The 22,953-nt window shown below is 43.9% G+C and overlaps 1 protein-coding gene across 4 annotated transcripts in view; it reads left to right on the forward strand.

The window, feature by feature from the left end:
* The window catches only part of LOC133283326 (AP-1 complex subunit gamma-1-like), a 101,713-nt gene that overhangs the window by 27,781 nt on the left and 50,979 nt on the right, over window positions 1-22,953 (forward strand). For 2 of the 4 annotated variants that reach the window (XM_061480013.1, XM_061480015.1), the window contains exons 3-7: window positions 10,125-10,249; window positions 12,770-12,911; window positions 15,827-15,923; window positions 19,393-19,469; window positions 22,586-22,681. In XM_061480013.1, the coding sequence (XP_061335997.1) occupies window positions 10,125-10,249; window positions 12,770-12,911; window positions 15,827-15,923; window positions 19,393-19,469; window positions 22,586-22,681 (537 nt within the window). The remainder of the gene's footprint in view (window positions 1-10,124; window positions 10,250-12,769; window positions 12,912-15,826; window positions 15,924-19,392; window positions 19,470-22,585; window positions 22,682-22,953) is intronic. The other 2 variants (XM_061480016.1, XM_061480017.1) reach the window with 1 other exon arrangement.

Genomic DNA, 22,953 nt, shown 5'->3' on the forward strand with positions numbered 1-22,953 from the left:
AACCGCTCGCCACCAGCAGACTGATAACTTGCCCCACCCCACCCGACCGAGCACTGACCGATACCTCGTCCAACCCCACAGTGCCCTAGCCCTTCTGGGTAACTCTCAGTTACATCCTGGGCATGATGTGCTGTGGTATGGAATACTTCTTTGGTCAGTTTGGGTCAGGTGTCCTGTCTCTGTTTCCTCCCGGCTTCCCCTCCTCCCTGGCATTGCATGAGGCTCAGAAAGTCCTTGGCCAGACCAAACATTTGAGCAGTAACTAAAAATATTGGTGCTATCAGCACTGTTCCCAGGCTGAAAGTCAAAAACACAGCGCTGCACCAGCTACCAAGAAGGAGAAAAAATGACTGCTACTGCTGAACTCAGGGCACCATCTCAGTGAGGTAACTTGGAGAATGCTGGTATGAGTTTTCCATCTCTCTGCTTATTTTTGACATGCTATTTTCGACACAGGTAGATTGTGGAAAAGAGAGACAGGAAGATGAGAGTTCTTGATCTACAAGATGTTCTTCAGGTTGAGCTTTGCTTAGTCTTTGGGGTATAGTCTGTTTTGCTTAGAAGTCAGTTAAAGTATCCTGTTAGTAGTAATCTAATCTAGGCCTTCCATAAAGCCAAAGAAAAAAAGTCAATTAGATTGTTGTATTCCTTAAAGTAGCTTCCTGTCTTGGGAGTTTCTCCATTCAGGATTGGATTTATCAATCCTGGTGTTTTACTGAAACAGGAAACTCAATCCACTGATATCAAATTCCAAGTAGTCTTAGTGTTAGGGAATGAGTCTGGGCTGTGCTGTTGCATATGAAGTGCATCATCTTCTACATCATTGGATTGTTCTCTCAGGATAACAACTTACTGAGTAAGAGCAAGTGAATTTGTGGTTTATCCTGTTCTTAACACTTCACGTAGCCAGGCTCCCTGGTCCAAGAGAGAAACTTCCTGTCACAAGAATTAAGACTAAGTATGTTAAGAGCTTCAAGAAGAATGAACAACGTTAAATAAGTGTCATCTAGAATTTCTACATTTGACTTATGCTAGGAGCATGTTTCAATTTTATTGGGATTATTTTATCTTGTTACTTGAGTATTTAATCTCATATGAAAGGTTAGACCAGATATCTAATAATTTTTCAGTTTCTGCTTTGGTCAGTAATGGTAAATTACCTCTTTACTCTCAGTGGATGAAGTATAAATCACGTTATTTAATACTTGTTCCCAGGGTTGCTACATCTCAGAATCATAAATGCTAACTGTTTTGGGAATGGGATACTTCATTTGATGGCCTTGTTCTCATGTAGTTTATCAGCTATGCTTTCAGGAAGGTGTAGGGCCCAAGGCTGAAAGAGATTTTAACAAGTATTCTCAAAGTAAGTTGCACACCTTTGTATGTCCTCAATGCTTATAACTGGAAGAAATCTTTCAAAGTGCTAATTCGTGTAGATAGACTATAATTTGCATGAGTTGAGGACCTGTTGAAGACGCTTGTGGTTCCATCAGTGAAGTCTTGTAGATAAGTCAACATTGTAGACAGGAGGTTTCTGAGAGGGACAGGATAAATATGCAGGAAATATGTTTTGGTGAAAAAACAAAAGAGTGCCACAGGCTGTGTTAGACAGCCTCTCTTAAAGATGTAAGCAGAGCTGACTTCAGCTAAGAGTGTGGATGGTGTAGCCAGTAATAGAAGAGAATTTAGAGAAGGTGTCAGAAGTAGTGAATGGTTGATCTACTTCTTTCCATGCCAGGAACCCTCAACTTTGACCCAGGTTATGTTGTACAGAAATCTGAGCATGAGCACCATGTTTAGTCAGTGCATGCTGAGGTGCACTGGATGGCAGACTGTCTGGAGCCATTTGTACAAGCTTAGAAGTTGTCAGGCAGTCTGGGCAAATGGTGAAATAACTTTATTAGTATTGTCATTATTTCTACTTGCAGAAAGGATCCATTTGGAAGAGAACTCACCAGCCTTTCATTGAGTAAATTTCAGTAATATCTTTCAAATTCAAAAGTACTAGAAATATATCTTGCATTATCTGTTGCAGTCATTAATTTCCTTCTGCTTTTTCTTAGTCATTTGTCTTCTGCCTTTGGCTCTTGCACTGTAGCTTAGATGTCATCAGTTCTACACTGGTTTTGCAGGGGCTTGTATAAGAAAGTGTCTTGTAAATGTGGGGCAGAAAGTTGATTCAGAGGTGCGTTATTCTCTTACAGACAGCTAACTTTAAGATAATTTTCCAGATACACTAGAAAGAGAGGTCTAGTGTTCTGTACCTTATCCCTGGTTGATCTTGCCCATTGTGCAAACTCAGTTATCCTTGTGATCTTACTGTTCAGAGGTGTTTCTTTATTCTATATTTTCAGCTCCTTTAAACCTAACAAACTAAACTCTCTTTTTTTCAAGCTTTTTTTTTTTTTTTATTTACCAGTTTGTCACCCTGCACTAGCTGAGTGTTCTCATATGTGAAAACTCCTTGCATAGTTGAGTTGTATGTTCTGATGCCATGTAGGTGTATTGTCAGTGGCTATACCATAGCATTACTTTCTCTGGCACTTCAGTTGGGTCAATTGCTGAAGTGAGTAGCTCGAGAGAGGACACCTTCAACACCGGAGGGGGGGGAGATCAGCGTCCAGGAGCCACAATGCAGAGCGACAAGAGCCACCGAGGGAGCCTCAAGTCCTCGACAGGACCTGCCCAGGAGCCGGCAGCTCCGCTGACCCGAGCAGCTGACTCACACGGGGCGGAGCCTGAAGCAGCGGCACCACCCCTGACTGGTTAAAAACCTGACCCAGGGAGCACAGCAAACAGAGGGTGTCGAGGCAGTTTGCACAGCAGGTCGCACGGGTAGGCGAGCAGGATGGTGAGCACTCGTCGTATGATCAGGGCCCGGTCTGGGAGCTCTGCTGTGGCTGACCCGGCGGTGGCCAGCGTAGGCACCCAGACAGAACCGATGAGAGGGGAGGCTGCAGTGCAGAGCTGTGAGTGTAGAGATTGCCTGCACTGGTCTCCTGAGGGGAGGGTGCACAATGGGCAGGGCTGCACTTGGTGCTCCCTGGTGGAGGTCCTCCTGCAGCAGGTGGCTGAGCTGCGGGATGCTGTTAATAGGCTGCAAGATGTCAGGGAAGCTGAGAGGAAGCAGGAATGCTTGCTCCAGGCCCAAACTGTGCAGGGGCCTCGAGCTTCCCCTCTAGCTCATGAAGGAAAGAAGGAGGCTGTTAACCTGGGAAGCTGGGAATTAGTGACAAAAAAAAACAACAAAAAAAAGAAGAAAAAGGACAACCAAAAGCAAGGGGCTTCCCCCTAAATCCCCTGTCACCCTGCAGAACCGCTTTGCTGTCCTGCAGGGGGCTAATGAGGAAGCGCACTCGAGCCAGAAACAGCCGGCTGATGCCCTGGTAAAGAAGATCTCTACTGGTGCTGCTAGGAAAAAGCGGCGGGTCATAGTAGTAGGGGACTCTACATTGAAAGGGACAGAAGCACTCGTCTGCCGGCCAGACCTTGTCTCAAGGGAGGTGTGTTGCCTACCAGGGGCACGGATCAGGGATGTGGCAGAGAGGCTGCCTGCTCTAGTAAGTCCCACGGACTATTACCCACTCCTGGTGATACATGTGGGTGCTAGGGATATAGATAGTAGTAGCCTGTGGAACATAAAGAAGGACTACAGAGCGCTGGGGGAGATGGTTAAGGGCTCTGGAGTTCAGATAGTCTTTTCATCAATTCTCCAGGGTACGGGGGAGAACCTAAAAAAAGCGAGGAGGATTAGCCAAGTTAATAACTGGTTAAAAGGGTGGTGTCATATTCAGGAGTTTGGGTGTCTTGAACACGGGACTCAAGTTTGTAGGCCAGGTCTAGTGGGGGCTGGTGGAGCTGGTCTGATAAAGAAGGGAAAGAGCAGTTTTGGTAGGAGGCTTGCCAGACTGGTCAAGGAGGCTTTAAACTAGATGTGTTGGGGGAGGGGGGCATCATTCCATTCCAACACACCCAGTCAGTTGCCAGCACTTATAATAAATGCTTGGAGCAATGTAGAGATATCCCAGCCACTCCAGCCAATGAGCCGGCTTCATTTGGAGCTCGGCTCAGATGCCTCTATACAAATGCTTGTGCAAAGCGTTCAACACTGTCCCACACGACATCCTTGTCTCTAAATTGGAGGGACATCAATTTGATGGATGGACCACTCGGTGGATAAAGAACTGGCTGGATGGCCGCACGCAGAGTTGTGGTCAATGGCTCAATGTCCAGCTGGAGACCAGTAACGAGTGGTGTCCCTCAGGGATCGGTGTTGGGACCGATTTTTTTTAACATCTTCGTCGCTGACATGGACAGTGGGATTGAGTGTGCCCTCAGCAAGTTTGCCGATGACACCAACCTGTGTGGTTCGGTTGATACGCTGGAGGGAAGGGATGCCATCCAGAGAGACCTTGGCACGCTTGTGAGGTGGGCTGATGAGAGCCTTATGAGGTTTAACCATGCCAAGTGCAAGGTCCTACACCTGGGTCGGAGCAATCCCAGGCACAGCTACAGGTTGGTCAGAGAAGAGATTTAGAGGAGCCCTGTGGAGAAGGACTTGGGGGTGTTGGTCGATGAGAAAATGAACATGAGCAGGCAGTGTGCGCTTGCAGCCCATAAAGCCAACCGTATCCTGGGCTGCATTAAAAGGAGCGTGACCAGCAGGTGGGAAGAGGTGATCCTGCCCCTCTACTCTGCTCTTGTGAGACCTCACCTGGTGTATTGTGTGCAGTTCTGGTGTCCTCAACATAAAAAGGACATGGAACTGTTGGAACAAGTCCAGAGAAGGGCCACGAGGATGATCAGGGGACTGGAGCACCTCCCGTATGAAGACAGGCTGAGGAAGTTGGAGCTGTTCAGCCTGGAGAAGAGAAGGCTGCGTGGAGACCTCATAGCAACCTTCCAGTATCTGAAGGAGGCCTATAGGGATGCTGGCGAGGGACTCTTCATTAGAGACTGTAGTGACAGGACAAGGGGTAAGGGGTTAAAACTTAAACAGGGGAAGTTTAGGTTGGATATAAGAAGGAAATTCTTTCCTGTTAGGGTGGTGAGGCACTGGAATGTGTTGCCCAGGGAGGTTGTGAATGCTTCATCCCAGGCAGTGTTCAAGGCCAGGTCGGACGAGGCCTTGGGTGATATGATTTAGCATTAGGTGTCCCTGGCCATGACAGGGGGTTGGAACTAGGTGATCTTAAGGTCCTTTCCAACTGTAACGATTCTATGATTCTATGATTCTAAATGCCTGTAGCATGGGGAACAAACAAGAGGAATTAGAGATGTGTGTACATCTACGGGGGTATGATGTAATAGGCATCGCAGAAACATGGTGGGATGGCTCCTGTGTCTGGAGTGTTGGAATGGAAGGTTACAGGCTCTTTAGAAAAGACAGGCCTGGCAGGCAGGGAGGGGGAGTTGCCCTTTATGTTAGGGATAGGCTGGAGAGTATGGAACTCTGTCTGGGGACAGGTGAGCAGTCCACAGAGAGTTTGTGGGTCAGGGTTAAAGGGAATATAGCTATGGGAGACATTACTGAGGGGATCTGTTACAGACCGCCTGATCAAGGAGAACCTGCGGATGAAGAACTCCATAGATGGATAGGAAAAGTCTCACGCTCGCAGGCCCTTGTTCTCATGGGTGACTTCAACCACCCTGACATCTGTTGGAAGGACGGTACGGCCCGACACAAGCAATCCAGGAGGTTCCTCGATTGTGTAGAAGACAACTTCCTTCTGCAAGTAATAGAGGAGCTGACAAGGAGAGGTGCCATGCTTGACCTCGTGCTCACCAACAGGGAAGGTCTTGTTGGAAATGTGACTCTCCAGGGCAGCCTTGGATGCAGAGATCATGAGATGCTCGAATTTGAGATCCTCAGGACAGTGAGAAGAGCGTGCATCAAGCTCACTGCCCTGGACTTCAAAAGAGCAGACTTTGGCCTCTTCAGGAACCTGCTTAGTAAGGTTCAATGAGATAAAGCTCTAGAGGACAGAGGGGCCCAAGACTGTTGGTTGATATTCAAGGATCACCTGCTGCAAGCTCAGGAGTGTTGCATCCCAACCAGAAGGAAGTGCAGCAGGAGAGCCAGGAGACCTCCTTGGATGGATAAGGAGCTCCTGAGGAAAATTCAAATGAAAAAAGAGGCTTATAATAAGTGGAAGCAAGGACAGGTGGCATGGGAAGAGTACAGGGATGTTGTCCGGGAAGCTAGGGACCAGGTTAGGAAAGCAAAGGCCCAGTTAGAATTAAACTTAGCTAGAGGTATTAAAGATAACAGGAAGGGATTCTACAGGTATGTAGCAAATAAAAAACAGACTAGGGAGAATGTAGGCCCCCTCAGGAAGCTCTCAGGAGAACTGGCTACACAGGATTTGGAGAAGGCTGAGGTTCTGAATGACTTCTTTGCCTTGATCTTCACTGCCAAAGGCTCTGACAGAATCACCCAAGTCTTGGAAGGCAAATGCAGGGACTGTGAGAATGAAGACCTTGCACCCACTGTAGGAGAGGAACTGGTTCGAGACCATCTTAAAAATCTGAATGTGCACAAGTCCATGGGTCCTGGTGAGATCCATCCGCGGGTCCTGAAGGAGCTGGTGAATGAAGTTGGGAAGCCGCTGGCCATCATATTTGAGAAATCATGGCAGTCAGGTGAAGTTCCTGATGACTGGAAAAAGGGTAATATAACCCCCATTTTCAAGAAGGGGAAAATGGATGACCCAGGGAATTACAGACCAACAAAGTGCTTGGTGACAGCCAGCATGGCTTCACTAAGGGGAAATACTGCCTGACCAATTTGGTGGCCTTCTATGATGGGACTACAGAACTGATGGACAGGGGTAGAGCAGTTGATGTTATCTACCTGGACTTTTGTAAAGGATTTGACACTGTCCCACACAACATCTTTGTCTCTAAATTGGAGCGACATGAATTTGATGGATGGGCCACTCAGTGGATAAAGAACTGGCTAGATGGCCGCATGCAAAGAGTTGTGGTCAGTGGCTCAGTGTCCAGCTGGAGACCAGTAACGAGTGGTGTCCCTCAGGGATGGGTGTTGCGACCGGTCTTGTTTAACATCTTCGTCGCTGACATGGACAGTGGGATTGAGTGCGCCCTCAGCAAGTTTGCCGATGACACCAAGATGTGTGGTTCAGTTGATACCCTGGAGGGTAGGAATGCCATCCAGAGGGACCTTGACACGCTTGTGAGGTGGGCTGATGCCAACTCATGAGGTTTAACCATGCCAAGTGCAAGGTCCTACACCTGGGTCGGAGCATTCCCAGGCACAGCTACAGGTTGGTCAGAGAAGAAATTCAGAGCAGCCCTGTGGAGAAGGACTTGGGGGTGTTGGTTGATGAGAAAATGAACATGAGCAGGCAGTGTGCACTTGCAGCCCAGAAAGCCAACCTTATCCTGGGCTGCATCAAGAGGGGCATGACCAGCAGGTTGAAGGAGGTGATCCTGCCCCTCTACTCTGCTCTTGTGAGACCTCCCCTGGAGTATTGTGTGCAGTTCTGGTGTCCTCAACATAAAAAGGACATGGAACTGTTGGAACAAGTCCAGAGAAGGGCCACGAGGATGATCAGGATGATTTCCCGCCTGGAAAGTAGATATTGATTATACTCTGTTATCTGTTAGAGAAAAATATTTGAGTGTGTAGTACTGTGGTTGATGTCTTTTTGCAGGTAGAAAGTGTTAAGTTTAAAAATGGGTTACCAATTAAGACACATAGTTACCACTTGCACTCAGCTGATTAATTTATCTTGGGGATCTCCTTCATGCTATTAAACACAGTTGATGTTTCTACATTGTTAAAGGGAAGCTTTTAGTGGCTACAGTGCATATGGTTTTAGTCAGACTTTAGGGGCTCAGCTAGACATTACAGGGCAACACAAAAACTTAGCTATCTCTGTATCCTGTTTTGCCTAGCTAGCAAGTTAGTTACAGATCCTAGCAAACAAAAACTAGTTTTAGAATCATAGAATCACAGAATGGTTTGGGTTGGAAGGGACCTTAAAGCTCATCCAGTTCCAACCCCCTGCTATGGGCAAGGACACCTTCCACTAGACCAGGTTGCTCCAAATTCCATCTGGCCTGGCCTTGAACACTGCCAGGGATGGGGCAGCCACAGCTGCTCTGGGCAGCCCATGCTAGGGCCTCATCACCCTCACAGGGAACAACTTCCTAAGATCTCATCTAAATCTACCCTCTTTCTACCCCTTAAAGCTGTTATCCCTTGTCCTATCACTACATGCCCTTGTTAGGACAACTTAGCATGATCCTCTCTCTGGTAGGTATATACCATTTAAGCCTGGTTCAGAAGTTTCCAGTGCATATCAAATATGACATATAATCTAGATTTTCAGATCTTTACTATTTTGTTTTTAATGATGGATCTCTTGTTTTATATCAAAGTTATCTTTTACTTTTCTGATTTGTTGTGGTTTAAGCTCAGGTGTAAATCAGGCACGAAGTCTTCGCTCACTCCCCCCCTTTTCCTCCCTCCACTCCCAGAGGGATGGGGAGGAGAATCGAAAGACTGTAACTCCTACAGGTTGAGATAAGAGCAGTCCAGTAACTAAGGTATAACACAAACCACTACTGCTACCAATAATAATAATAATGATAAGGGAAATAACAAGGCAGAGAATACAATACCACCTGCCGACTGATACCCGGCCCAACCAAGCAGTGATCTAGCCCTTCTGGGTATGTCTCAGTTTACATCCTGGGCATGATGTGCTGTGGTATGGAATACCTCTTTGGCTAGTTTGGGTCAGGTGTCCTGTCTTTGCTTCCTCCTGGCTTCCTCTCCTCCCTGGCAGAGCATGAGGCTCAGAAAGTCCTTGGTCACACTAAACATTTCAGCAGTAACTAAAGCCATCGGTGTTATCAGTGCTGTTCCCAGGCTGAAAGTCAAAAACATAGTGCTGCACCAGCTACTAAGAAGGAGAAAAAATGACTGCTACTGCTGAACCGGGGACATGATTGGACATAAACCCACATATCTGGTATATCTGAGGTCAATCATGGAAGACCAACAGTGTCTGGCTACTTCAGGATGGAGGAGCTGTTAATGACTTTCCTGATGGCTTGCTGAGAGCTTTGGGCAGGTTGTTTAACCTTTCTTTGCTTTCCATGTCACCAAAATGGGAATAAAATATACTTTAAAAATGCATTGAGTCCTAAATGAATACACATGAAAATTCAAACTGTTTCTCCTCTAGCTAAGAAGTAGTTTAAGCTAATTCTGTCTTTCTGGTAGTTTTTGTGTGTGTGTTTTGGGCCTTTTTTTGTTGTTTTGTTTTGGTTTTTTTTTGTGGTTTTGTTTTTTTTTTTCTTTTTGTTTGTGTGTGTGGGTTTTTGTTTGCTTTTTTTTGATTGGTTGTGATTTGGAGAAATATCCAGGAACTTGCCAACAAACTTTAAGTTGACAAGCAGGTATTCTTTAATGCAGTGCCAGGAGACACAGGAGATAGGTCCTCCTAGTGTGTCTCTCCGAATTGCTAAACAAACCATCCTTATATAGTCACTAAGCATGCATATTCGTTAGGTACATACATGCATATTCATGAGGCCACTTATGTATTACATCATTCTTCTAGAAAGTTTCCCTGCATGCATACAAAAATGTGGTGGTGGTCTTTGGGGGTTGTTTACTTCTTCCAACAGTCTTCATCACTTCTGGCAGTCTTTGAAGAATGTGCTGTAGATAATGCTTACACCAGCTTAATTGGTTTGGTAACACTGCAGACATAATTATCTTGTCCTTCTACTTATCAGTTAGTTTAGCTGCAGCCCATCCTGGACACCTGTTAATTTCAGCTACTCTTTATCTACACGTCCTGTTTTTCTATCCTGTTTTTCTTACGCTTGTTTTTGTACTTAGGTCTTAAGGACCTAAAACTATGCCATCTACAATGGTTTATCTTATACAAGGATTCTCATTATGTTCTCTAGCTGCACTCTATTTTTTTTTCTGTGAAACATGTACCTCAGTTATTTTCCATTGCTACTGTTACAAAGCCATCAAACTTAACGTTATGTAGAACTGATTATGCTTATTTACTAAGGTTTATATTTCATTTTATGCCTCCTTGTCTCACTTGTTTTTTTGTTTGTTTGTTTTCCAGTTGGAGTGCCTCAAGCTCATTGCCTCTCAGAAATTCACAGACAAGCGCATTGGGTATTTAGGTGCCATGTTGCTGCTGGATGAGAGACAGGATGTCCATCTTCTTATGACCAATTGCATCAAGAAGTAAGGGTGCTAGCTGTCCATCAGCACATGCTTTGAGGTTTCAGGATTTGAAATGATATTTTGACTGCTTTGTTTTTGGGTTTGGTGGTTTGTGGTTTTGTTTCTTTTTTTTCCCCTCTTCTGTTTTAGAAAACTGGTATCTTTGTTTTGTTGCATGCTGTTGACCATACAAGACCGTTCTAGTATTGTACTGTATTGGATGATAGGATGTTTAGCTTCCTTTGAGGGAAGAGAGTATAGAATTGCATTGGTCCTGAAGAGGTGTATGTGGCAAACAACACTTCATGGAACTACTGTTGCAGCATGGTAGTGCGTGTTTCTGGAGGTCATGTTAAGATAAAGAAAATTAGGAAAATGAAATGACCCCAGTAAGCTGCTGTGCCAGTGCAGAAGACCTCTAATTGTCGCAAAGAACTCTTTTCTGTTTCTGTAAATTAGTTCTCTCCCGCTTTGCAGTGAGAGAGAACCAGGTGAGCAGTAATGCAGTAAAGTATCAATAAAGGTCCATGCACCTTCTAAATATGATTGAATCAGGTTGTTCTTATAACTTAAAACTTTGTGGGCTGGACTGGCCATTGTATGTCATAGTCGCATATATTGCTGCAGCCATGTTGGCCTGGGTTTGTTTACTTGGCTTCTGATGATGAGCTCTGAAGAGTTGTCTGACTTTCGGGATCAAGGCAATTTATCCTGCTTTCTTTTTAAGGTTGGCCTAATGGTCTTGATGAATAGTTTTCTTTGGAAGCAAGGTGGCAACTTGGGATTTGCCATCTGCTTGGCATCGTGCTAAAATCAGATGAGAGGATGCTACATAACTAACTTTTTTTTTTCTTTCTCTTGGCAGAATGCTGTTTAACTGGGACTGTTTTACGTTATAGTTTAGTAGCTGATTAGTGCATTTCCAATAACATTCCTTTTCAAGATGGATGGAAGTAAGAGTGGAATAAGTGGATTCTAGTTGATTTAACTGGAGGCTTGATTGGTTGGGTGTGGTGTGTCTGTTTTTATTATTTACTTTTAAAGCATAAGCCTTACAGGTATTAGCAAGTGAAGTTTTGATCTTCAGTTGGACTGTGGCCTCAAAGTGCTTGTAAAAAAAAACTTGAGAAAACTGCAGGCCCGAGGATCTGCTAACTTTGCACCTAGTGTCCAGGAGAGAAGACTCATTTGGCTAAAGATTTTTCATTGAAGTGTCCTACCCGTGAGGTTCTTCTATTAGAAGCAGGCTGCTAGGTTAACACTTCTTTTGATTATTTTTGTGAAAATGAATTTGTGTGGTAAGGATGTAGAGAGTTCGAACTGGAAATGGGTCAGACTGAAGCTGAGCAAAATGGGTGGACAGCTTCCCACCACCTCAGTGGATTGTTTATTGCTTTCTCCTTTGGCTTCTGTACCTACTCCTTTCTCTTACTTTTATCTAGACATTAAGTTATTTGATTTATGGCATTTTCTTTCATTATTTAGATCGCAACCTAGATTTTTGGTAGAAAAAAGCAAACACCCTTGTGAAGCACATACTTGCTATATACACAGTTTTATATAGCTGCCAAAAATCTATTAAAGGAAGGAAACAAAACCCCCATTTAGTGGCTTGTGCTACCTGTTCTTTTGTCTGCATGTTGTCATAACTGCTTGGTGTTACAACCAGAATACTGTCTGGCTTTTCTGCATGCTGTGAGCATTTGGTTGCATAGCACTCATTTCCCCAGCTTCTTCCAAACCAGGAACCATACTTCTTACTTTCTTCAGCACTGATCCTGGATACTGTGGCAACACAAATACCGAATAGTCAGATGGAAATGTAGTGTAGAAATTGGTTTTAAAGGCTGTTGGGATTGCCATGTGGAAGCTGTATTGTCTGGCACTTAGTGTGACATTGGTAGCTGGCCTCATGAATAGCATCTACTGTTAGGTGGTTTAACTTCTCATTGACTACTTTTTGCAGCTTCCTTAAGCATAGGAATGGTTAGGATTGCTAAGAAAGGTTCCTGCATGGATTATTTTCAAGGTGTGTGAGTGGTGGATTTTGTTTCTTTACTCATGACAGGATATTTTTACATAGATTTTGTACACTGTTAGGTTTGTAAATGCAGAAGGTAAAGTCTGTCCTAGAACATGTTTAAACTGGGACAACCTGCAGGGTCACTGCAGGACTGTACTTCATGGTAGGTTCCTTTTTGCATGCAAGTTCCAAAATACAGCATTTTGTCTTTAGAAGTTTTAATAGAATTGTGTGGTCTTTCTTCTTCTCAGCTCAGTCCCTAGATACCCGCCTGATGGTTTTAACCAAGTATCTTTATAACTGGGGTTTCCAAGTAGAAGTGGTAGCAAACCCTGTGATACATGCACTCAAAGTCGCTATTACTCCTAAGTCATGCTCCAACATAACTGAGAATCTGGAGAGTTCTAGGCAAGGTGTGCAGCCAGTTAGATGACTGCAGATACAGATGCCTTTTCCTGTGTGTTCAGGTTCTCTGTGCATGCTCATTGGCTTTTTTTTATTTCTTTTTCCTTTTACAGTGACCTTAATCACAGCACGCAGTATGTACAGGGTCTGGCACTCTGCACTCTTGGCTGCATGGGCTCCTCAGAAATGTGCAGAGACCTTGCAGGAGAGGTGGAAAAGCTCCTCAAAACGTCCAACTCCTATCTTAGGAAGAAGGTACATCAGGGAACTTTTAAATACTTTGTTATGGGTTAAACTCAAGGTTGATTGGATGCCTTGTGAATATCTGGAATACTAGATGGCTTTGATCACACTGACTATTTTCCCAGTGTGCAAGACAGAGGTCAAAGCTCCTTGTCTATATATAGCAGGAACATGCGTAAGTCTCTAAAAGACAAGCCTCCAACAGGAGAGGCAGTTGTTTCTGTTTGGATAGTCTCTACCAGTAGTATGTGAGAGAGAAAGGTTAAGGGCTTGAAACAGGCAAATGATTGCAAGTTGTCTTGTTTCCATAGCAAGTGTGCCATAGCATCTGCAAAGCATAATCACCCTTGTTCTTTTAAATTTAATTGTTCAGTTTTGGGGAGGGTGAGGATCAGTACGATTTAAGAAAAGCTGCATGCATGTTACTTCTTTGTCTACTGCTGCTGCTGCTAGAGGATGTAGGAAGGCAGCTAGGATGACTAAGGCATCCTTAGAATTAAATCTGGCAAGAGGGGTCAAGGACAGCAGAAAGAGCTTTTTCAAATACATGGCAGACAAAACTAACACCAGAGGCAATGTAGGCCCACTGATGAACGGGATGGGTGCCCTGGTGACAGAAGATACAGAGATGGCAGAGTTACTGAATGCCTTGTCTCTGTCTACTCTGCTGCAGGCAGTCCTGAAGAGTCCTTTACCCCTGAGACCTCAGATGAAGTCAGGTCAACGGAGCGGTTTGCTTTAGTCGATGAGGAATGGGTTAGAGACCAGTTGAGCAATCTGGACATCCATAAATCCATGGGTCCAGATGGGATGCACCCGCGGGTGCTGAGGGAACTGGCGGAAGTCATTGCTAGACCACTCTCCATCATCTTTACCAAGTCTTGGGAAACGGGAGAGGTGCCTGAGGACTGGAGGAAAGCAAATGTCACTCCAGTCTTCAAAAAGGGCAAGAAGGAGGACCCGGGTAACTATAGACTGGTCAGCCTCACCTCCATCCCTGGGAAAGTGATGGAACACCTTATCCTTGGTGCCATCTTAAGGCATATCAAGGATAAGAGGGTTATGAGGGGCAGTCAACATGGCTTCACCAAGGGGAAATCATGCTTTACCAATCTCTTAGCCTTTTATGAGGAAATAACATGGTGGATGGATGATGGCAGAGCGGTGGATGTGGTCTACCTTGACTTCAGCAAAGCATTTGACAGTCTCCCACAGCATCCTCACAACTAAATTGAGGAAGTGTGGTCTGGATGATCAGGTAGTGAGGTGGACTGTGAACTGGCTGAAGGAGAGAAGCCAGAGTTGTAGTCTATGGGGCGGAGTCTAGTTGGAGGCCTGTATCTAGTGGAGTGCTTCAAGGGTCAGTACTGGGACCAGTATTATTTAATATATTCATCAACGATTTAGATGAGGGAATTGTGTGTACTGTCAGCAAGTTTGCTGATGACACTAAGCTGGGAGGAGTGGCTGACATGCCAGAAGGCTGTGCTGCCATCCAGCGAGACCTGGACAGGCTGGAGAGTTGGGCAGGGAATAACTTGATGAAATATAACAAGGGAAAGTGTAGAGTCCTGCATCTGGGCAGGAACAACCCCAGGTTCCAGTATAGGTTGGGGAACGACCTGTTAGAGAGCAGTGTAGGGGAGAGGGACCTGGGGGTCCTAGTGGACGACAGGATGACCATGAGCCAACACTGTGCCCTTGTGGCCAAGAAGGCCAATGGCATCCTGGGGTGTATTAGAAGGGGGGTGGTTAGTAGGTCGAGAGAGGTCCTCCTTCCCCTCTACTCTGCCCTGGTGAGACCCCATCTGGAATATTGTTTCCAGTTCTGGGCCCCTCAGTTCAAGAAGGACAGGGACCTGCTGGAGAGAGTCCAGCGCAGGGCAACTAAGATGATTAAGGGAGTGGAGCATCTCCCTTATGAGGAAAGACTGAGGGAGCTGGGTCTCTATAGTTTGGAGAAGAGGAGACTGAGGGGTGACCTTATAAGTGTCTATAAATATATAAAGGGGGAGTGTCACGAGGATGAAGCCAGGCTCTACTCAGTGGCAAACAATGATAGGACAAGGGGTAATGGGTACAAACTGGAACACAAGAGGTTCCACTTAAACTTGAGAAGAAACTTCTTCACAGTGAGGGTGACAGAACACTGGAACAGGCTGCCCAGGGAGGTTGTGGAGTCTCCTTCCCTGGAGACATTCAAAACCCGCCTGGACACATTCCTGTGTAACCTTATCTAGGTGTTCCTGCTCCGGCAGAGGGATTGGACTAGATGATCTTTTGAGGTCCCTTCCAATCTCTAGCATACTGTGATACTGCTGGATCTAGAGAGAGATTGGAGGGAAAGCAGTGCTAGGACCTCAGTGCACTTGACCCTCAAGCAGCAGCAAAGCACAATGACTCCTGTTGTTTCTGTACCCTAGAAGAAGTAGGCACATTTTTTTGCAGCATACTTTGTTTTTCACATGTCACATCACTTGCAGGAGGAAGTTGTAGTTATTTTGTGGGGAAGGAGATGATATTCAAGGGAAAGAAAATGAGCTATAATTTGATATAAATTTAATTGGTTGCTTCCAATGCATTACGCCCTCCCTAGCAACAGGAAGAGAGACTGAAGTAACCTTAAAAGGCAGAGCTGCTTTGCAGTTGATATCACTTCTGAAGTGAATAATGTAAAAATGAGACATTGCTAGTGAGAGTATTGCTTTGTAGCTCCGTGCCTTCCCTCCCTCACTCATGGCAGTTTTACTGAACTCTGTGATGCTCTTTAGTATCTCTTGTGGTAGAGAGATGGGAAAATGTACCATAAACTTTCCAGGACTTTGTGTATCATGAAATTTGTGATAGATCCCACTGTGCTAGATGTTCTCAAAGCATGTATCATTGTCATTACAGTATGTACTAATAGAGCTATTTTTCCTATACAGGCAGCATTGTGTGCTGTTCATGTTATTAGAAAGGTTCCTGAACTCATGGAGATGTTCCTGCCAGCCACCAAAAACTTGCTGAATGAGAAGAACCATGGTAATACCTGAGCTTATATATACCTGGCTAATACATTAGCCAGGCTATGCCATTCTTTATGGAATGGCGCGCTTGCTACCTAAGTCTTTGGAAGGAACTTTTGAGGTGTATTTGTATGATTTGTTTCTTCCCATTTCTGTGCAGTGAAAGCAAATATCATTCAGAAGGAAAGGATGTGTATGACTACTAGTCAGCAGGACTTTTACGTGGCATAAGTGACAAAAGGAACTTTTTCACTCAAATATTTTTTGATAAACTTCAGAGTAGGTGGAATGGGAAAGTTTGTGATTTTTATTTGTTTTTTTTTATTTATTTATTTTCTTTTAAATCAAATTCTCTCCCTAAAGTGACTTTAAAGTGCACTTTTTAGGATTGGGGTGTTTTTATCTATGTTCTGTTAGCATAGGACAGTTGGATTCTTTGACATCATTTTAGCAGGCATTCCCAGGACTGAGATACCTTTGTCACTGTCAAGAAAGAGTCTTTCTTTGATGCTGTTTTCCATCAGAACTACATCAGAAAATAGATTCTCACTTCAGTGTTCCTTTGTGAGTTTATTCTGTTTTAATGCATTTTCTTGTATAAGTGTTTCTAGAAGATTATTTAAAGATAAATTCTAATATTAAAGAGAAATTCTAATATTAACACCTTGACTAATTTGTATCAAGCCTAATTCTCACTTCCCAAAGTCCCAAAGTCTTACTCCTGTGGCACATATGCAATGAGCATGTGCCTTAAAAAAAGTAGTTGGGTGTACAGTAGATGTTTGCAGTGCTGAAAACCCACTACAGGGAGAAGTTCTGTCTCAAGACAGGGTAGTTGTAAATGCCAACAGTGCTAATGTGCCACAGTAGCTTTCTGAGAAGCTATTGTTTTTTGTTTTTTTTTCTCTCTTCTCTCCCCCCCCCCCCCCCCCCCAATGTCTTCTAAACCTTTGAGGTACAGGATAGTTTGCATGTGGAATGTGACTTGTGTGGTGCAGGTAGTTTACCTTGGTTTAAAACATGATGATCAGAACATTTAGACCAGGCACTACTTCAAATAGGCAGTGTCTGTAAGACTCTTTGTCAGTAAGTGATGCCTACGTGATTCATCTTGTGGTAGCATGAGGTCCTCTGTCTTATGCAACTCTGAAAAGCTTAAAGCTGTTCTGTTCCTTCTGTTCCCCCTTTAAAGATGGGAATGCTCTTCTTCAAGCCTTGGGCAAGCAGAGAATTGAGTCTAGGTTCACCTGCATTCAAGACCTGGATCATCCTTTCTGCTTTCCTCATCCTTAAAAATCAGCATCTCCTTTCCAGTGGTTTTAGCCATGGGCTTTGTGTTGAGCTTTCTCCGAAACATAATATATATGAAACCCTTTCAGCAGACTTTTGGGAGGTCTTTGTGATAAGTAAACAGTGTCAGTGTGAAGAAAGCTGTGACATAAGCTTTATAGGTAGATACTTATGTACTTCAAAACGGATTTTTTAATAGGACCTGTAATAGGTTGGAAAGCTGCATAACTTGCGGAATATAAATGTTGTTATCTCTGTAGAAAATGTTGCTTACTAAGCAAGCTTCTGGTATCTTTCTGAGTCAGAAGCTCAACACATACAACACAATTGTATGCTGGCAAATGAAGTTGCTAAGCCACTGTCCATCATATTTGAAAAATCATGGCAGTCAGGTGAAGTTCCCAATGACTGGAAAAAGAGAAATATAAAACTTATTTTCAAAAAGGGGAAAATGGAAGACTTGGGAAACTACAGACCAGTCAGTCTCACCTCTGTGCCTGGCAGGATCATGGAGCAGATTCTCCTGGAAGGCATGCTAAGGCACATGAAAAACAATGAGGTGCTTGGTGACAGCCAGCATGGCTTCACTAAGGGGAAATCCTGCCACACCAGTTTGGTGGCCTTCTATGATGGGGCTATGGAACTGATGGACAGTAGCAAAGCAGTTGACATCATCTGTCAGGATTTGTGCAAAGCGTTCAACACTGTCCTGCATGACATCCGTGTCTCTAAACTGGAAAGACATAAACTTGATGGATGGACCACTCAGTGGATAAAAAATTGGCTGGATGGCTGCACACAGAGAGGTCAATGGCTCAGTGTCCAGCTGGAGACCAGTAACGCATGGTGTCCCTCAGGGATCAGTGTTGGGACCGGTCTTGTTCAACATCGGTGTTGGTCACATGGACAGTGGGATTGAGCGTGCCCTCAGCAAGTTTGCCGATGACACCAAGCTGTGTGGTTCAATTGATATGCTGGAGGGAAGGGATGCTGTTCAGAGGGACCTTGACATGCTTGAGAGGTGGCCAATGCCAACCTCATGAAGTTCAACAATACAAAGTGCAAGGTCCTACACCTGGATTGGAGCAATCCCAGGAACAGGTACAGGTTGGTCAGAGAAGAGATTCAGAGCAGCCCTGTGGAGAAGGACTTGGGGGTGTTGGTTGATGAGAAAATGAACATAAGCCAGCTTCAGTGTGTGCTCTCAGCCCAGAAAGCCAACCGTATCCTGGGCAGCATCAAAAGGAACATGACAAGCAGGTCAAAGGAGGTGATCCTGCCCCTCTGCTCTCATGAGACCTCACTCGGAGTACTGTGTCCAGTTCTGGTGTCCTCAACAGAAGAAGGACATGGAACTGTTGGAACAAGTCCAGAGAAGGGCCACAAGGATGATCAGGGCGCTGGAGCACCTCCCTTATGAAGACAGGCTGAGAAAGTTGGAGCTGTTCAGCCTGGAGAAGAGAAGGCTGCATAGAGACCTCCTAGCAGCCTTCCAGTATCTGAAGGGGGCCTACAAGGATGCTGGGGAGGGACTCTTCATCGGGGGCTGTGCTGATATGACAAGGGGTTATGGGTTCAAACTTAAACAGGGGAAGTTCAGGTTAGATATAAGGACGAAGTTCTTTACTATAAAGGTGGTGGGCATTGGAACAGGTTGCCCGAAGATGTGGTAAATGCTCCATCCCTGGCGGTGTTCAAGGCCGGGTTGTACAGAGCCTTGGGTGACATGGCTTAGTGTGAGGAATCCTCTAATGTGAGGCAGGGGGTTTGGAACTAGATGATCTTAAGGTCCTTTCTAACCCTAACCATTTTATGTTTCTAATTAACATGTCCTTGTAGTCTTCTGTGTTTATATAGAATCATAGAAGGGTTAGGGTTGGAAGGGACCTTAAAGATCATCTAGTCAAACTATGTCTGACCATATGACTGTATATTTAGCATTCAGGTTTCTGCAGACAAAGTTCCACTCCTCTTTTCATTTGGCTTTTACCTGCAGCTTTAAGACACTGGCATGTTGGTATCTGCTTTCCATTTGGCACAGTGGCAAGCCCAAATATGGATACATTGGATTCAAGAATTTTTTTTTTTTTGTGATTTCCTGTTGTTTCCTTATGATCTTTGAAATATATCTGGAGCCAATGAAATTATCTTAAATGGAGATACTTTTTTCTTTTTTCCCCCCCCTTCACCTTTAGGTGTTCTTCACACATCAGTTGTCCTCCTCACAGAGATGTGTGAGAGAAGCCCAGACATGCTTGCACACTTTAGAAAGGTAATTGTGAACTGATAATACTGTAAAGTCAATATTTATGGATTTGTTTGTGGTGTGTTGAGGATTTTTTTTTTGGGGGTGGGGGTGTTTGTTTTGTTTCATTTTTGCCAATGTGTTCTCTTAGTCTCCCTAGTGTGCATGTCTTTTAATGAAATTCTTGCAACTCTTTGGGTTGAAGAAGTCTGCTTGTTATCAGAATTAAAAAAAAATAAAAATAATTAAATTTAGCTATTTTGTGTGTATCTAGTCCTAATCCCCTTCAGTAAGTTGGGTAAGTTACAAAACATCAGTCTTAAGACTATGCAGTATGATGCTCATCCTAAAGTTAGATTTAAAATGTCCTCTATGTTCCCTTAGTTTTTTTTCCACTCTTTGTAGCTAATTGCATAGTGACATTGGCATCACACATGTATTAAACATAAAGAGGCAAAGATAAAAAACTGAGGCTTGTGCTGACACCTGAATACCTTAACCACAGGCATGCAATTTTATAAACTCAGGTCAAAAATACTACTGAAAGTTCTAGTTGTGTAGGTAACTCACCTGTGGTGCATGCTATATTGCATCATTTATCAATCTAACGTAAGGGTTTTGATAATCAGTGTCACTCTTCCTCCTTTGGTTAGGAGTGTTTGCTTCTCCTCCCCACCCCTGAGCTTCCTTGTGTTGTTTGCTGTAGTTTGCTGTGCAGTATTATTGCTGTATCAAAATTTCTGAAAATTGCATTGTCATTCTGACTTCTTGGTCAAAGAAGGAGAAATTTAACAAAGCTGGTACAACAGAACTGGCTGTTTGCTCCTCTGAAAAGTCTTAAAGGTGCTTATTTATTTGCATGCCCAGTTTATTCTTCTTCCTTGGCTTGTCTGTATCGTTAGGGATCTCAAACAGTACATATTGATGCATCTTAGCGTTTTGGCATGCATCTTCCCTTGCCCTGATTGCATATGTCAAAGCAGGACTGGAGGTGGGACTAGGGTCATCTTGAAGGTAGCTTCTAACTGCCTTCTAATTGCTCAGTTATGATAGTGATGGGAAAAGAGAGAAGAGCTGGGTCCACAAAATTTAGGTACTAGGTACATTCTTTTCTAGTTCTCCCTTCTAGTTGTTTATGCTGTGAATGGTATTACATGGATCTCTCCCTAATGCCTGCTTCATCTGTTTTGTCTCTTGTCTGTTTGGAATCCTGCTGTGTGTAGAATGAAAAGGTAAGAATTAATTCTTCTAGATGATGCATGCTTGCATTGAATCTGTAGATGCTTGTCACTTGAGGCAATGCCTCTTAGTGCCACATTTGTGATTGACTGCCATATGCTCAGGTTGACTCTATTTGTGTAATGCTTTTTTTGTACTGGTCTTGTCACTAAACTTCTATGCCCATGGCAGATATGATTCGCAGTTGTGGCCTTTTCCAAACATGACTTTGTTTTCCTCAAGCTCACTGTCATTTGAGAACTTCTTTAGGAATTTTTTTTTGTGCCTAAGCCAACTGGAGCCCTGGGCTTTTTTCTTATCAAAACCTGAGCTTTATGTTTTGCCTGAATCATGGGGCAACTTTGTGTGATTCCCAAAAGGGAGCAGGAGAGACTTGGCCACCTGTAAGTGGGCTTACTGTGTTGCAAAGAGCTACCAAGTACAGCTGCACTGTTGGTATTTTTCATGGGTGGAATTTGACAGCAGAAGATGGGGAGGAGTGGCCCTCAACCTGTCTCCATGGCTGTAATGTTTCTCTTTGTTCTGTCCTCAGTCCTGGTAACTCTTGCATGTTAGAAGGCCAAAAAAAAAAAAAAGTTAATCAGGGTTCCAGGAATGTTTACCATGTCACTCCATTTGTCTTTTTCTTGAGGAAAGATGTTGCATCACCCTTTGGTTTCCTCTTTAAGGCAGATAATAAGAAATGTATGGTTCCTTTCTGTTTGTGTATTTTATGAAATGCTTGTTTATAGAGGGGTATGTAATTCCTGAACAGTGAAGGTAGGAATAAAAAGAGATGATGGGGGAATTCTGCTGGTTTTCTTCTTGCACTGTACCTCAAACATACAGGAATTCAGCCCAGAAAACATTGCCTATTTAGTATTTCCACATGCAGCTGTTGTGCTCTTTAAGTCACATTGTGCTTTTGGCACCTTCTGCTACTATTTGTCCTGAATCTGAAGCACCTTTGTGATTTGATGTTGTCAGAAGTGGCACTTTACTATAAGCAATCTCTGATCTGGTAACAATTTAGACTGAATGTAATTCCTGACTTGTAGGCATACAAGAATGCAGAAGCAGCCCATCTCAAGGATGGGAAAGTTGGTGAAGTCTTAAAGGTAAATCATTGGAAAGGGTTTTGTAGAGAACACACAGTTGGAAAGAAACTTTATGAACAGTGTAAGTTGATACAATTTTGTGCTCCCAAATCTGGCACAATAGCAGTGCTTCCATCAGTTTCTCTGTTGCTATGCAGAACCCATCTAACAGCAGTGAAGCAAAGAATTTGGTCACTTTAGTGTTGCTGCTCTTGCCAAGAAGTTTGTGATGAAGAGAAGGGAGAATAGACCCTGGAACTACTTGGGGGGGTCTAACAATAGAGCCCTGGGGGAAGGCTGGAGGGAAATCCATTCTCTGCCCTTTTTGGAAACTCTGAGAGCAAGCAGTTCACAAAGCTTTTCTTTCTAGAAGCTAAGTTGGATGGAGTGTCAAATAAAGTAATTATTAGTAATTTAATCATAACAGTACTTGAAAAGATCAAAACACTTGACTATGCCTGATGCTTCCATGGAGATGCATGCTAAGAATTAATCAGGAGCTAATGTAGAGCCCCCAGGCAAAGTTCTGGAATTATACCATTTTTATAGTCCCAGTTGATCCCCAGTTGGTCTCAACTGCCAAGCTCTGGCAGATTTAGTACTTTAAAGATACAACATGGTGCTCAGGACCCAGCTTAACTGTTTCTTGTGCCCTAGCTAAGCTGTAGGCATTTATGTAACATCAGCTCTAGGTGTACAGGTTGAACTTTGTGGAGAAATCCCTAGACTCACTTGATTTCAAATATAAGATTTGTTCTTGGACCTGTACTTAAAAGCTGGGGTGAGGGAAGAAACAGCACCCTAATAGGACAACTCTCTGCTTAACAGCTTGTTCCTCAATTAGTTCGTATTCTGAAGAACCTTATAATGTCTGGATATTCACCAGAGCATGATGTGTCTGGGATCAGTGACCCCTTTTTGCAGGTAAGAACTGATACAAACCGATAGCTTTAATTCTAGCACTGTGTTTTGAGGCTTAGGTACGATGAGGTGGGTAACTCAGGGCAGCTGTGTTGATTTTAATATTTTTGTGTCTTTGTTAGAGCTGATTGTACAGATGCTCTTCATCTACCTTAGTGAAAGACACCTGCTTTAATCAGCAGTTGTAGTGCCTTATATTATGTGAAGTTGTGATAAGGGGGGAAGCAGCAACCTATGTTCGTCTTGCAAGGCTGTGCCAAGTGGGTAGTGGGGGT

This window comes from Pezoporus flaviventris, unplaced genomic scaffold (genome assembly GCF_033815535.1).
Source record: "Pezoporus flaviventris isolate CSIRO_AGI_PZ_B2104156 unplaced genomic scaffold, CSIRO_AGI_Pfla_v1 ptg000164l, whole genome shotgun sequence".
NCBI classification, from domain to species: domain Eukaryota; kingdom Metazoa; phylum Chordata; class Aves; order Psittaciformes; family Psittacidae; genus Pezoporus; species Pezoporus flaviventris.